The sequence below is a fragment of the Suncus etruscus genome, chromosome 15 (assembly GCF_024139225.1).
Source record: "Suncus etruscus isolate mSunEtr1 chromosome 15, mSunEtr1.pri.cur, whole genome shotgun sequence".
Taxonomy (NCBI): Eukaryota; Metazoa; Chordata; class Mammalia; order Eulipotyphla; family Soricidae; genus Suncus; species Suncus etruscus.
In genome coordinates this window covers 34,494,551-34,509,613 of record NC_064862.1, presented here as the reverse complement: position 1 = coordinate 34,509,613, position 15,063 = coordinate 34,494,551, and the positions used below count along the sequence as shown (strand labels likewise).

General features: G+C 44.7%; 1 protein-coding gene across 1 annotated transcript in view; it reads left to right on the top strand.

Moving 5' to 3' along the window:
• RNF185 (ring finger protein 185) overlaps positions 1-4,204 on the top strand; it is a 42,061-nt gene extending 37,857 nt beyond the window's left edge. The window contains exon 7 of the mRNA XM_049789022.1: positions 1,865-4,204. Coding sequence (XP_049644979.1) covers positions 1,865-1,962 — 98 coding nt within the window. The 3' untranslated portion in view covers positions 1,963-4,204. The remainder of the gene's footprint in view (positions 1-1,864) is intronic.
• The last annotated feature ends 10,859 nt before the right edge of the window (positions 4,205-15,063 follow it).

Here is a 15,063-nt window from a genome sequence, read left to right as displayed (position 1 = left end):
TCCTGGCTCTGCACTCGGGTCATTCCTGCCAGTGCTTGGAGGACCATATGAGATACCAGGGATTGGACACTGGTTGGCCACATGCAAGGCAAACACCCTACCCACTGTGCTATTGCTCCAGCAACAAGAGTGTTTGTTTGTTTCAGTGAGCCCATAGATCGAATAAATTTGGGTACTTCAGTCCTAGATCCCAGTTTTTCTTTGTCCTGCTAGATGCATAGCCTATAGCAGGCAGTCAGTAAGTCTATGTCAATGCCTGCCTGCCTGGATTCATCAGAGCTCATTGAGGAATACTGCTGTACCAGGATATCTTGGGAACGCCTACTTGCCTTATCTGTCTTAGTGTCTCCTGTTTATATGTTGTTCTCAGAGATAGATGACTTCAGAAGACTGGTTGTATTCTACTCTGAAGGAAGGGTAGATCCCACAGATTTTAGCTGGAAATTTACTTGTCTCTAACTTTATATAGGGCTCATTCTGGATCCCCCCGTGAAACACACTTCCAACAATCAGGTCGAACACAAATCATTTTCTTATTTATTTATTTATTTATTTATTTATTTAGTTAGTTAGTTAGTTAGTTAGTTAGTTTTTTGGGGGCCACACCTGGCAGCGCTCAGGGGTTATTCCTAGCTCTGTGTTCAGAAATCTCTCCTGACAGGCTTGGGGGACCATGTGAGATGCCGGGAATCAAGTTCAGGTCTGTGCCAGGTTGGCCACATGCAAGGCTCTACAATGTGTTATCGCTCCGGCCCAACACTAATCATTTTAATTATTTATAATCACAGTTTTCTCATCATGTTTGGCAGTTTGCCCATTCCAGGATAAGTACAGCTTTTTGTATTCTTCCCCCTTATCCCCAAAACTAGAGCAGTGATCTCTAAATAGTAGGGGTTTTTGGTTTGGTTTGGTTTGGTTTGGTTTTGAGTCATACCAACTGGTACTTAGGACTTGTTTCTAGAGCCTAGTACTCACAGTACCATATGTGGTGCCAGGAATAGAAGCTGGTTTATCCAAGTGCAAGGAAAGCATGGTGCTATTTCTCTGGCCTGTGTTTAGGTTTTTTGGTTTGATCATATCTAGTAGGCTCATGGTTCATTTGTGCTCAGGGTTCATTTGTGGTGGCACTGAGGAACGACATGGTGCCAGGGATCGAGCCTGGATTGGCCATGGTTAAGGCAAGCTCCTTATCCCCTATACTATTTCTCCAGCTCAATAGGTATTTTTTTCTTAAAATAGAGGAGTGAAGACCCAGAATTTTAGCCCATTTCTGTCTTTAGTTTACATATTGTGAGTAGTGGAGGTCATATCACCTGCATGGACTTCAGTTCTATTCTTTGGAAAAGATTGGCATTCCGTAGAGTGCCCTATGAAATCCTTCCTGGCTCAATAGAGACAGAATACACTCAAGCCTAGGTGGCAGTGTGCTAAGAGGCTGGAGCACGACTGAAGACTAGAGGGTTTGCTATCAATCTGTGAACCTTATGATTTGGGTAGGTCACCTAATATTGTTTTCATCTGACCACAAAATGGTAATAATAATACCTGCCATGCATTAATTATACATAGTACCTAGCACATGAGGGATGCCAAGAAAATTGTCTTTTATTATTTCCTCTGTTTCCTGTGTTATCTGTGCTTGCAAGCAAAAACTTCTTCGATTTTAGTTAATATTTATTTATTAACTACACATTATGAAAATAATTATTTTTTGACCTGAGATCATTTGGGACTTGAAAATCTTTTAATGTGCGGGAATATTGCATAGTCTATTAAAAGATGAATGCTTTTGACTTCTGACCCAAATGAACATTGTGTACCAGCTGCAGCATTCTGAAAGCCTTTCTTCCTTCTGTCTTTCCAGCTGTCCCTGGAACACCTCAGTATGTGGATGAACAGTTCCTGTCACGTCTCTTCCTGTTTGTGGCCCTGGTAATCATGTTCTGGCTCCTGATTGCCTAACATGTTGGGTTCCTAGCCTACATTTGTGATGGCGCCTCTGGACTAGTAACATACTACCCCACACACTCTTTGGTGTTGGCTTTCTGGCTAATCTGATCCCTGGAATCAGTGGGGGCAGTAACACATCAAGGAGTTGCTTCTCCATCAGAGCTTTGGGACTCAAGCAAGACCAGGTGGTGAGGACTGTGGAACATGATCTCTGCTGTAAATGCCCTGCTAAAAACCTCAGGCCTTGGCATTGCATTGTCTTTCATGGGTGACTTCATGAAATCTTGTTCCAGCCATATCAGTAGTTCCAGACTGCACAGGGAAGAGGCAGGAAGGGGGAGACCGTTGGTACATTTTACCCGAGCTTTATAATGAAGCACAAAGACAAGGGATGCACCAAATGATATTTACAAAAACTTCCTTTCCTCTCAAGATATTCCTTTATCATCTGCCTTCGAAGTCAGCACTCCACAATAGTGAAGCTCTCCTTCCAGATCTCAGTACCATTCTCTGATCTTTTCTTCCTCCTCTTTCTCCTTCTCAATGGAAATGTAAGACATTGTAATGTCCTTTAAAAATCATAACTGCAATGGCTGAAACTGGTGTTGCTTCATGAAATCAAGAGAGCTCCAACGGTCTCTGACTTGAAGGCATAGATTAGTCCCACAGGCCATGGCTTTATTCACAGATTGCTGACTGACCTTCGTTCCAAACTGCATCTTCCTCTCTCTGTCCTGATGTGGAACTGGCTGCTGTACCTGTGGAAAGAGCTACATAAATGACTCCTGTGAGATTTGGGACTTGGATGCAGAAACAGCTGCAAAAACCCTGTTCTGCACACTATAGAAGCTCTGGTTCATCTTCCTCTCAAGTCAGCCCAATTGCATGTTTGTCTATCCTCTTCAAATGCCACGTTGTCCTGTATGCAGAAGCAGAGAGTGGGGACACCCCTATGTTACCCTGAATTTGTTAATGCTTGATGGATTCCCCTGAAAACTCTTTATCTGTATTCTACGACCCGGGAAGAATGAAATTTGAGAACAGGCAACTCCTGTTGATTGTCAACAAGGCCCGTGCAGCCTCAACCTGAAAATAATGATATGATCTTCCTGTAAGAGTCTTTCCCCTGGAAATTCCCAGACGGATTTATTCTTCCACACTGATTGTTTTTTTCAACTTTGTAAGCCTCTTCCTCTGATTCTGAGGGAATGTGATACCAGGTGAGAAGGACAGTTTACTTGGTGGACTGATTCTCACTCACCAGTCAGGCCTCATAGAAATCCAGCCTTTCCCAGAGACCTGGAGTAGGAAGAAAGAAATTACCTCTCCAAGATCCATAGCTACCTGGCTTGTTTATATTGGTTCTGGGTCACCCAAAGCAATAACCCATCATAGAAAGCCCTTTCATTTATACTTTTGAAAAATGGCTCTTTAGAGCAAGAGGAAACCAAGACCTTGAGAAAAATGAGGAAAGCCCTTCTCTTCTCTTCATATGGCCTACCTTACCCCTTTGCGCCTGTCAGTGTTTAAATTGATGAAATATAAGTATTGAATAGGTGGTTCGTTTGCCGAATCCATTTCATAGGAATAAGCCACCAGCTTTCAGTATACTGCTGGATTTTAAACACTCTTGAGACACCTGCTTGAGAGTGTTTTTTATCATCTGAAAATCCCAACATGGAGTGTCCCTATAGTTTTTCATCTCTAAGAACATTGGTGAGATGGCTCAGTACAGTGCTGACCCCTAGTGATGATAAAAAAAGATGTCAGTCAGATAGGCCCAACAGACACTTGGGTTTCCAGAAAGGTTATAGAACAGATAGAAAATCAAATTCTTTGGACTCATTAATTAAATGGAGTGAGCCCAGAGAACTCCACGAGAGAAAGCATCTCCAGAACCAGTTAGTAGAGCCAAGTGAGCCAATGTGCCCTCTGATTTTAAACTTTCTATATCCCCACTCAACCCTGCCAGGAGTCGAAGCAGGGATCCCACTTGGAGCTGCTGGCCCAGCTCCAATTGGGAGCCCCCTTCCCCCCCTCCCACAGGCTAACCCCCTGCCGAGGCAGTTTTCCTTTCATACATGTTTCTATGCTCTTGGTCTTCACCTTCCTCCTGCCACATTTGTGGATCAGGACCAGATCCCAACCCGTCAGAAAATGGCACCATGTATAGTGACACACCTTAACCAGTCACTAATTTTCACTGTTGTGAAAGTGATTTGATTTAGAATTAAATGGTTTTACATTACTGTGAGCTCTGATCTTGTCTGTGTTGGGGAGAGGGCAAAGGTGTGTGGAGAATGGCTGGTGGGCAGTTACATTAGTTTGGCCTCTGGGAAGTACAATGCATTCCTTGGCAAACACTGCTGACTTGAAATCAATTCTCAGCAATGAAAATGGTCCCCTGACTACTACCAGGTATGGCCCCAAAACAATAATGAGAAGCACTAATGCTTGCTAATTAGAGTTTTAGTAGAGACTGAGAACTTAACCTTGCCCTGCATATGATTTGTTGGATAAGCAGCCCAGTCCCCCTCAGTATATGGAATACCTAAAATTACAAACTACAACTTCGAGGTCAATTAGGTCTGTGAGAGTACTTGAGGTTTCTCAGTATAAAAGGGAGATTTTTTTTTGGGGGGGGGCCACACCCGGCGGTGCTCAGGGGTTATTCCTGGCTGTCTGCTCAGACAGAAATAGCTCCTGGCAGGCACGAGGGACCATATGGGACACCGGAATTCGAAGCAACAAACCAACAACCTTTGTTCCTGGATCGGCTGCTTGCAAGCAAACGCCGCTGTGCTATCTCTTCAGGCCCAAAGGGAAATTTTTTTTGGGGGGTGGCACATCCAGTGTTGTTCAAAGGTTACTCCTGGCTCTGCACTCAGTAATTGCTCCTGGCAGGCTTGGGGGACCATATGGGATGCCTGGAATCAAACCCAGGTTCTTCCTGGATTGGCCACATGCAAGGCAACACCCTACCTCTGTGCTATCTCTCTGGCCCCTGAAAATGGAGCCCCTCAGGCTCTGGCTCCTGAAATGGAGATTTTTTGTTTGATTTGTTTTGGGGCCATACACAGTGGTGCTCAAGGCTAACTCCTGACTCTACACTCAGGGATCTCTGTTGTTAGGCTGAAGGACTAGGTGCCAGCTATTGTAATGAGTCAGTTACATGCAAGATAAGCTTGTGCCCTATACTGTCTCTTTACTATCTCTCCAATCAAGAGAAAAGATGATGTTGAGGTTATAAATTTGGTCCTTCCTCCAGCTCCCCAGCAAACCAAGGCTGGTCATTACTCTAAAATGAACTCTTAGGGGCCAGAGCGGTGGCACACTGGTAAGTTGGCTGCCTTGCATGTGCTGACCTAGAATGGACTGAGGTCGATCCTCCGGTGTCCCATAGGTCCCCCAAGCCAGGAGCGGTTTCTGAGCACATAGCCAGGAGTAACCCCTGATTGTCATTGGGTGTGGCCCCAAAAAACAGGGAAAAAAGTGCTCTTAATTTGGACATAATATTTATCAGGCTAAATAACTCTAGGATAGTGTAGGTGGGGCCAGAGAGAACATACTGGGCTCAACATAGTAGGCTTATGTTTTTTTGTTATTTTTCCTCCCTCCTTCCCTTCCTTCCTTCCTTCCTTCCTTCCTTCCTTCCTTCCTTCCTTCCTTCCTTCCTTCCTTCCTTCCTTCCTTCCTTCCTTCCTTTCTTCCCTCCCTCCCTCCCTCCCTCCCTCCCTCCCTCCCTTCCTTCCTTCCTTCCTTCCCTCCTCCCTTCCTTCCTTCACTCCCGCATTCCTTCCTTCGTACTATATTCTTTTCCTGCCATACTCAGTGGAACTCATGGCTTGTGGCTATGAGCTGAGGGATCACTCCTGTTGGAATTCAGGACCATATGGGGTTCTAGGGATCAAACCCAAGTCAGCCACATTCAAGAAAATCATGTGGGGCCTGAGAGATAGCACAGCGGTAGTGCGTTTGCCTTGCAAGCACTGACCCAGGACCAATGATGGTTCAAATCCTGGCATCCCATATGGTCTCCCGTGCCTGCCAGGAATGATTTCTGAGCAGAGAGTCAGGAGTAGCCCCTGAGTGTCGGCGGTTGTCCAAAAGATATATAAATAAACAAAAAAAACATCCTACCTCGGGCCGGAGTGATAGCACAGCAGTAGGGCATTTGCCTTTGAAGCAGCCAACCCAGGACTGATGTTGGTTCGATTCCCGGCATCCCATATAGTGCCCTGCCAGGAGCAATATCTGAGCACAGAGCCAGGAGTAACCCTTGAGCGCTGCCTGGTGTAGCCCAAAAACCAAAAAAAGGCATCCTACCTTGGGGCCTGAGTGATAGTATAGGTAGGTTTTTGCCTTGCACATGGCTGATGCAGGTTCGATTCCCAGCATCTCATATGATCCTCTATGAAAAACTTCTGGGGCCCGGAGAGATAGCACAGCGGCCTTTGCCTTGCAAGCAGCCGATCCAGGACCAAAGGTGGTTGGTTCGAATCCCAGTGTCCCATATGGTTCCCCTGTGCCTGCCAGGAGCTATTTCTGAGCAAACAGCCAGGAATAATCCCTGAGCACCGCCGAGTGTGGCCCAAAAACCAAAAAAAAAAAAAAGAAAGAAAAACCTCTGAACGTCACTGGATGTTCCAAAAAAGAAAGAAAGAAAAAAAAAAAAAAAGCAAAAGAAAAGCACCCTATCTGCTTCATTATCATTCTACCCCATCTTTCTAAATAAATTTCTTTCAATAAAAGCTATCCTGCGAGGTCAGAGCGGTGGCGCAAGTGGTAAGCTGTTTTGCAAGCGCAGACGTAGGAGGGACCACAGTTCAATCCCTCAGCGCTCCATATGGTCCCCCAAACCAGGAGCAATTTCTGAGCACATAGCTAGAAGTAACCCCCTGAGCGTCACTGGATGTGGCCCTAAAACCAAAATCAAACCAAAAAAAAAAGCTATCTTGCTTCACAGAAAAAAAAATGTTGTATTTTATATACCTTTTTTCTTTTTCATTTTTTTCTTTTCGTCACACCAGGCGGTGCTCTGAAATTATTTCTGGCTCTGTATTCAGAAGTCGCTCCTGGCAGGCTCGGGGAACCATATGGGATGTCAGGATTTGAATCGCGATCTGTCCTATGTTGGTAGTGTGCAAGGCAAACACCTTACCACTGTGCTATGTTCCAGCCGTATTTTATATACCTTAAATAGTAATTCCTTAATGTCATATTTCTGGTTTTTTGTTATTGGTTTTTTTTGTTGTTGGTTTTTTGTTTGTATTTGGGTCACACTTGGTAGCACTCAGGGGTTACTCCTGGCTCTACACTCAGAAATCACTCCTGGCAGGCTTGGAGGACCATATGGGATACCAGGATTCGAACCACTGTCCTGCATGCCAGGCAAATGCCCTATCTCCATGCTATCTCTCCGGCTTCTTTTTTTTTTTTTGGTTTTTGGGCCACACCCGGTGTTGCTCAGGGGTTACTCCTGGCTGTCTGCTCAGAAATAGCTCCTGGCAGGCACGGGGGACCATATGGGACACCGGGATTCGAACCAACCACCTTTGGTCCTGGATCGGCTGCTTGCAAGGCAAATTCCACTGTGCTATCTCTCTGGGCCCCTGGCTCCTGGTTTTTTGGTGTTTTTTTTTTTTTGTTTGTTTGTTTGTTTTTGTTTTTTGGTTTTGGTTTTTGGGTCACACCCGGCAGCGCTCAGGGGTTACTCCTGGCTCCACGCTCAGAAATCACTCCTGGCAGGCTTGGAGGACCATATGGGATGCTGGGATTTGAACCAATGACCTTCTGCATGCAAGGCAAACGCCTTACCTCCATGCTATCTCTCCAACCTTAATGATATATTTCTGATAATTGCTCTTGTCTTAATTATTTTGTGCAGTTTGAATTAAAATACAAATGAGGGCCAGAGTGAGTACCGTGGGTGGGCAGGGTGCTTGCCTGCTTGCAGCCTTTCTGGGTTTCATTTCCGACATTCCATATTGGCTTCCTATGCTTGCCAGGAGTGATCCCTAAGCACCAAGTCAGAAGTAAGCCCAGAGCATGACCAGGTCTGGCCCAAACCACCTCTCCCTGCCAAATAAAAGAAAAAAAAAATCCAGATTCAGAGTCTCTTTGGTTGTGTCAAGTTCCACTTAACTATTTCTTTTGGTAGTTTGTAGTTTTCTAGCCCATGTTATTTATCCCATTGAGTTGTCCAAATCAGTTTTGCGACTTGCAAAACTGTGGTGCCTAATAAGTTCCTCATACTCTTAAAGTAGATTGCTTGTTATATCCAGAGGCTTTGTTTCTTTTTTTTTAAGTCAAGCTATTATAAGTGGAAGTGTATGTTGTTTGTTGTATCATGTCCACTGGCATACAATCTGGAAGTCAGTCCCTCTTTGTGATGTTAAGAGCCATAACTGATAATTGTCTAAAATAGGATAGCTCAGGATAGAGAGTAATGTCTTATAGGAGGTAAGGCATTTGCCTTGTAACCGACTTCTCTTTGATCTCTGATCCCACATATGACCCCCAGCACTGCCCGGGATCACACCTGAGCATAGACCAGGAATAAACTAGGAGTACCTCCAGGTGTAACACCCAAACAAAGATCTGTCCAGTCGGTATTTCTACACTAATGATGATGTATTTGGGTTTGGAGACACATCCTACTGCTGTGCAGGACTTAATTCTAGCAATCTATTCAGGGATCACTCTTAGAGGGGAGAGGTCAGGGAACATCCCAGGTTGACCTCTTGCAAAGCAATTACCTTATCTACTGTACTATCTGGCCATGAAGAGTCATCTTTATCCACACTGTCCATTGTAGTCCCACTAGCCACATGAAGCTATCATGAATGTGAAATATGGGGGGCTGGATTGGTAGCACAGTGTTACTACTGCTGTTTGCCTTGCACGCGGCTGACCTGGGATGGACTCGGGTTTGATCCCAAGTATCCCATATGATCCCCAGAGATAGGAGCGAATTCTGAGCACAGAGCCAGGAGTAACCCATAAGTATCACCGAGTGTAGCCCCCTAAAAAACCAAACAAACAAAGAATGTGAAATACGTCTAGAGAACTGAGGAAGAAAATCATTCTAAGAAACTATTGTTCATATTTGGTAGTATAGTCTAAAAATGTTACCCAAAATGTGAGCCACCAGTGGTCATTGAACATCCAGGTGTGAGCCTCTAGTAGTAGATGCCAGTGTCAAATGCTCATTCATAGCCACACAGGATGAGAGAGCTCCTTAGATGAATTAATAGGGGTTGCAAAACATAATTTAATGTTAAGGGTTTAGCAATGACTATATTTCCAGTTACTTTAACCAGAAACCAAGAAACAACATGGTGTGGGAGAGGCTGGTGGTTGGAAAAAAGGCAGATTGGCACAGGGAGGAATATATTTAGGATCAAGAGCTCTGGAATGAAGAGAGTCAACAAGGCTATAAGGTGAGTCCGAGTTAACTTCCTTTTGTTTTTGTGTTTGGGGAAGGAGTAGAATGAGAGTGAAGAGAGAGATGAGATAGACCTGGCGCAGAGAGAGATGAGAGGACTTTGTTCAGAGCTGCCAGTAAGTGGAGTCTGAGAAAACAATGTAATTTGTCATTTCTTTCCCTAAGTCGTGTGGTAGTGTAAATAAAATCTCTGTCCCCTTTTTGCTAACCATAAAATGGTTTGATAGGAGTCTTCATTACCATACAGTTTATTTTTTCTTTTTTTAACTTTATTGATTGATTGGTGTTGGGCCACACCTGGTAGCATTCAGGGGCTACTCTTGGCTCTGCACTAAGAAATCACCCCTGGCAGGCTGGGGGACCATATGGGATGTCAGCAATCAAATCAGGTCCCTTCCTGGTCGGCCGCATGCAAGGCAAATGCCGTAGTGCTTTGTTATCTTCCGGCAGTTCAGTTTATTTTTAAAATGTATTTATTTGAGGGCTATACCTGAAGTACTCAAGGCTTATTCCTGGTTCTGTGCAGGGACCACTCCTGGTGGGGCCCTGGGGCCACACCCTCTATTGTGGTATGAGGGATCAAAACCAGGTTGGCTGGATGCAAGACAAGCACCTACCCTCTGTACTATTTATTGTTTCAGCCCTGCACATTCAATACAGTACACAATCTGGTGGTTGCTATAATCAGAGTAGATATTTTCCTAGATATTGTAAAACTTGTTGCTAAAGAATATACCCAGGAGGGGCTGGAGCAATAGCACAGCAGTAGGGTGTTTGCCTTGCACGTGGCCAACACTGGATGGATCCTGGTTTGATTCCTGGCATCCCATATGGTCCCCCGAGCCTGCCAGGAGCGATTTCTGAGCACAGAGCCAGGAGTAACCCCTGAGTGCTGCTGAGTGTGACCCCCAAACAAAAACAAACAAACAAAAAGGATATTCTTAGGAAACAGACGTCAGGCCCATCCACTACACCTTCTCTGTGTCCAGTCTTTCTACACATTCGGACATACATCTGAAGCTGCCTGATACACCCAGAAGAGAAAAATCTGAACTGTGTCTACACTGAGCTGCACAGGACTGAGAGAAAGATAATTGTTGTAATCACCTTTGCTTACACAAGAGCTGGCACCAGAGGTAGTTGGTTTGAACTTTGTCCTTGATGGGGTGTCATGATCCATTTTCTTGAGCCCCATCCCAGTCTCTTCCTGGTCATTTGGACACTTTCCCACAACCTAAATCTGATCTTAAAAAATGATAGTGCCGGGCCCGGAGAGATAGCACAGTGGCGTTTGCCTTGCAAGCAGCCGACCCAGGACCAAAGGTGGTTGGTTTGAATCCCGGTGTCCCATATGGTCCCCCGTGCCTGCCAGGAGCTATTTCTGAGCAGACAGCCAGGAGTAACCCCTGAGCAACGCCGGGTGTGTCCCCCAAAAAAAAACAAAACAAAAAATAAAATAAAAAAAATTAAAAAATGATAGTGCCAAAGATCCAGTACAAGAGAGTCAGATGGGAGGGACCTCGGGGACCAGCTGATGTGAGGGCCCTTCATCCCAGGGAGAACCCAGTCCACTCTCTCATCCAGGCTTGCCTTGCCTGGGTTTCCACCATTTCAGCCAGCTGGCCACTGCCTGAAACCAACTGGCTGACCTCGCTCCTTGAATTTTTTTCTTTTCCAGAGTTCACAGGGCAAATTGCAAATCATCTACATGGTATGCCTTTAATTTTGGAATACCATCATGCATTATCCATTTTCAAAGGAGAGGAAATTTCATCTAAATAAATACCTGAATTTTTGTCTTGTCTTGAAAGATGGATTGTGGGTTCTCTTGACCTGGGCCCTGGAATGCTGGTGACACCACATCTCTCATCTTTGACCTAAAGATTAACTACTATCTATCAGATAACTCATACTGTGCAGAGAAGCAGTAGAATTTCTGAGCTAGAAGTTTTTTTTTTGTTTGTTTGTTTGTTTTTGGGTCACACCTGGCAGCGTTCAGGGGTTACTCCTGGCTCTATGCTCAGAAATCGCCCCTGGCAGGGCGACCATATGGGATGTCGGGATTCGAACCACCGTCCTTCTGCATGAAAGGCAAACGCCTTACCTTCATGCTATCTCTCCGGCCCCAGAGCTAGCCCTCTGTTTCCATTCCCTAAAAACTGATGGTAGATCTGGCTTCTCCATGCTGATTTTCTTGATTCCACACTATGAAAACAGCTTAGAACCAGAAGGCTAGCACAGTGCTGAAAGTGTTTGCCTTGCCTGCAACAAACCACGGTTCGAGACCAGTCACAAGGGCCCCCGAATATCTCCAGTCCCACACTCAAAAAAATTTTTTATCCGCCAGAATGCTAGTGTAACTGGTTCCCACTTACACACCTTGTTGTAGATTGGGTATCGATTCTGTTGTTGTCTTTGGGTTTGGTGTTAATGTTTGATCATTTTTTATTTCCACTAAATGTTCATATGACTGTTCTTGGTACCATCCATTTCCCCCCTCAATTTAGGATGCTGAAGATGATTCAAGTTACATGGTTCTTTCTGTTGGAGATAAAAAAAAAAAAAAAAAAAAAAAGATAAAAGAAAAAACTGGGAGGAGGGACGACAACACTGGTGGTGAGATTTCCCCTCATTTATTGTCACTATGTAACTTAAATATCACTGTGAAAGATTTGTAATTCACTTTGGCCACAATAAAAGTAAAAAAAAAGAAAACAAAAGAATATAAACGTTTCTACTGAGAGTCGGGAAACTTGGGTGCTGGAGAACCTAGCCCAGGTCAGTTTCGAAGATGCTAAAGCCAATGCAGGTACTCAAACTCGTTTTCTCGGAGTTTTGTCTTTCCCCATCTGTGGAATGGGCCTTTGGGGGTGAGGGTTGAAATGTCACCTCCAGCAGGCGATGCCTCCTCTCGAGAGCCCGGCAGGGGGCGCTCGGGCCACCAAGGAGCCCCACCAAGGGGCGGGGCCGAGCGCCAATAGGCGTGGCCTAATCCGGACGGGGTGCCAAGAGACGAGGTCTAATTCGGCCGGGGGCGGGGCTGGGCTCAAGAGGCGGGGCAAGGTATAAAAAATGGGGCGGACCAATGGCTCTAGGAACAAATATGCCAGGGAAGGAGAGAAACGGAGGGTGAGGGGAGAAGAGGTCAAATGATAACATGAGGACATGGTGCAGGGCTCTTGGGCTCCTCTGTGGTATAGATGTGATGTAGCTATATATATTGAAACCAGTAGACCCAATATTACCATAAGCATAGGCCCCAAACTGCAATGTTTAAACAAAATGTGCCTGCTGATGAGAGTTTGGAGGGTCGGAGGGAACCTGGGATCATTGGAGGATACTATCAGGATTGGAGTTGGCGCATTTTGTCTGAAACTCTGTTAATCACAGTGTCTAAATAAAAATGAAAACAACATGGAGCCAGAGGGATAACACAGAAGAAGGGCATTTGCGTGGCATGCAGACGACCTGGAAAGGACTTGGGTTCCATCCCCGACATCCCTATGGTCTTCCGAGACTGCCAGAAACAATTTCTGAGTGTAGAGCCAGGAGTAACTCCTGAGTGCTGCTGAGTGTGGCCCAAAAATCCAAACAAACAAACAAACAAACAAAAAACACCAACAACTAAAAGCTGTTGGATGGGGAGGGGATATGGTGCAGGGGGTAGAGCTCATGCCTTGCATCTTTGAGGCTCTCGATTGAGTCCTCAGTATCCCTTGCTCTTCATGCTGCCCATATGCCTGACCCAGATACAATTAAGGCATACCTAGGAGTGGTCCCAACAAACACAGCCAGGTATGACTCCAGAATAAAACAAAACAAAAATAAAATGTCATTGAAGGTGTTTTCTTAAAGTTTATTTATTTATTTATTTATTTTGCCTCTGCCGTTTGTGTTTTCACTATTACATGGGAATGTATTTTCACTGAATGTGATCCGTCTGATGCCTGTTGTCTTAAACATTCCTGTCAGTCATGCTGTCTTCTGAATGGCAACTAAATCCAAAGATAATTAGCAGCATGCATGTAGAGGTGAGTTAAAGCAGCGATGAAAGTAGGTTTCATCTAATAGCATAGTTAACCTTGGGGCCAAGGAGATAGCATGGAGGTAGGGCGTTTGCCTTGCATGCAGAAGGATGGTGGTTCAAATTCCAGCGTCCCATATGATTCCCTGAGCCTAGAGGAGCTATTTCTGAGCCTGGGGTAATCCCTGAGTGTTGCCGCAGGGTGTGACCCAAAAACCAAAAACAAATAAACAAACAAAAAACCATAGTTAACCTCGATTTTTTTTTTTGTTTTTTTTTGTTTTTTTTTTGGGCCACACCCGGTAATGCTCAGGGGTTACTCCTGGCTATGCGCTCAGAAGTTGCTCCTGGCTTGGGGGACCATATGGGACGCCGGGGGATCGAACCGCAGTCCGTCCAAGGCTAGCGCAGGCAAGGCAGGCACCTTATCTCTAGCGCCACCGCCCGGCCCCAACCTCGATTTTTTTTTTATCAGTATTGATTTGATAATTATAACATTTAGCCAATTATTGGAAATACTTTGAGAAAGCTAAGATTTATAGAATCTCCCTCTTTCCCAAAACAATCAAAAAATTTTTTTTGTTTTGGGGTCGTACCCAACATTGCCCAGGGTTTACTGCTGGCTCTATGCTTAGGGGTCATTCTTGGCTGTGCTTGGGGGACTATATGGTGTCTTGCATCTCAGTAACTTAGTGGGGGAAAATATCTTTCATGAGAGAAAAGCGGATAAACACGAGTGGCCAGGCAGAATAATATTGAAGAAATGATGAGACTACACAAAAATAATTGTATGTGGGGTCCCTCATCTTATGGCAGATGTGAGATAATTTTACTCTTCTATATTGGTTGTATATATTCATGGCAAATCCAATCTTAGGCATGAAAGGAATTTCTGTGTTGACAAAAGGCAGGAGTCATAGAAAAACAGAAATAATAACAGCAGGCTCTGCTAAAATGTACATATCAAAACTAGCCAGTACAGGTGAAAAGAATTGACTAAGAAATCCTGAGTTAGGAAGGAGGAAGTAGCATAACAAAGAGAAGGGGGTATAGCTAGATTAGAAAGGAGGATTTTATGACAAAAGATGAAAAACGTGTTTGCTGCAGGGTGTGACCCAAAACAATTTGGGGATCTGTGGGGTGGTAGATGATAGTGAAGAAACTGTGGGGCCAGTGAGATGGCGCTAGAGGTAAGGTGTCTGCCTTGCAAGCACTAGCCAAGGAACGGACTGTGGTTCGATCCCCCGGCGTCCCATATGGTCCCCCCAAGCCAGGGGCAGTTTCTGAGCTCTTAGCCAGGAGTAATCCCTGAGCATCAAACGGATGTGGCCCGAAAAACCGAAAAAAAAAAAAAAAAAAAAAAGAAAAGAAAAGAAATTGTTTGCTTACTACTTAGAAGCTGAACCCAGAAAGGCAGGATTTGCAAGCAGTTGGCGGACTTGCTTTAGAGATGTAAATTATTTGTTGGCCAGAGGGAAAACTTTTCTTAGTAATCTTTGGTTGCTGCATTTCTCTGAGCAACAGAGTTTGAGGCAGTCTTTCAGCCTGTGATTTACAAGGGAGAGAATATGCCAGATAATATGAAATTGTAATGTCACTATCATGGCATGAATTTCAGAAATATTACCATTAATCCACATAG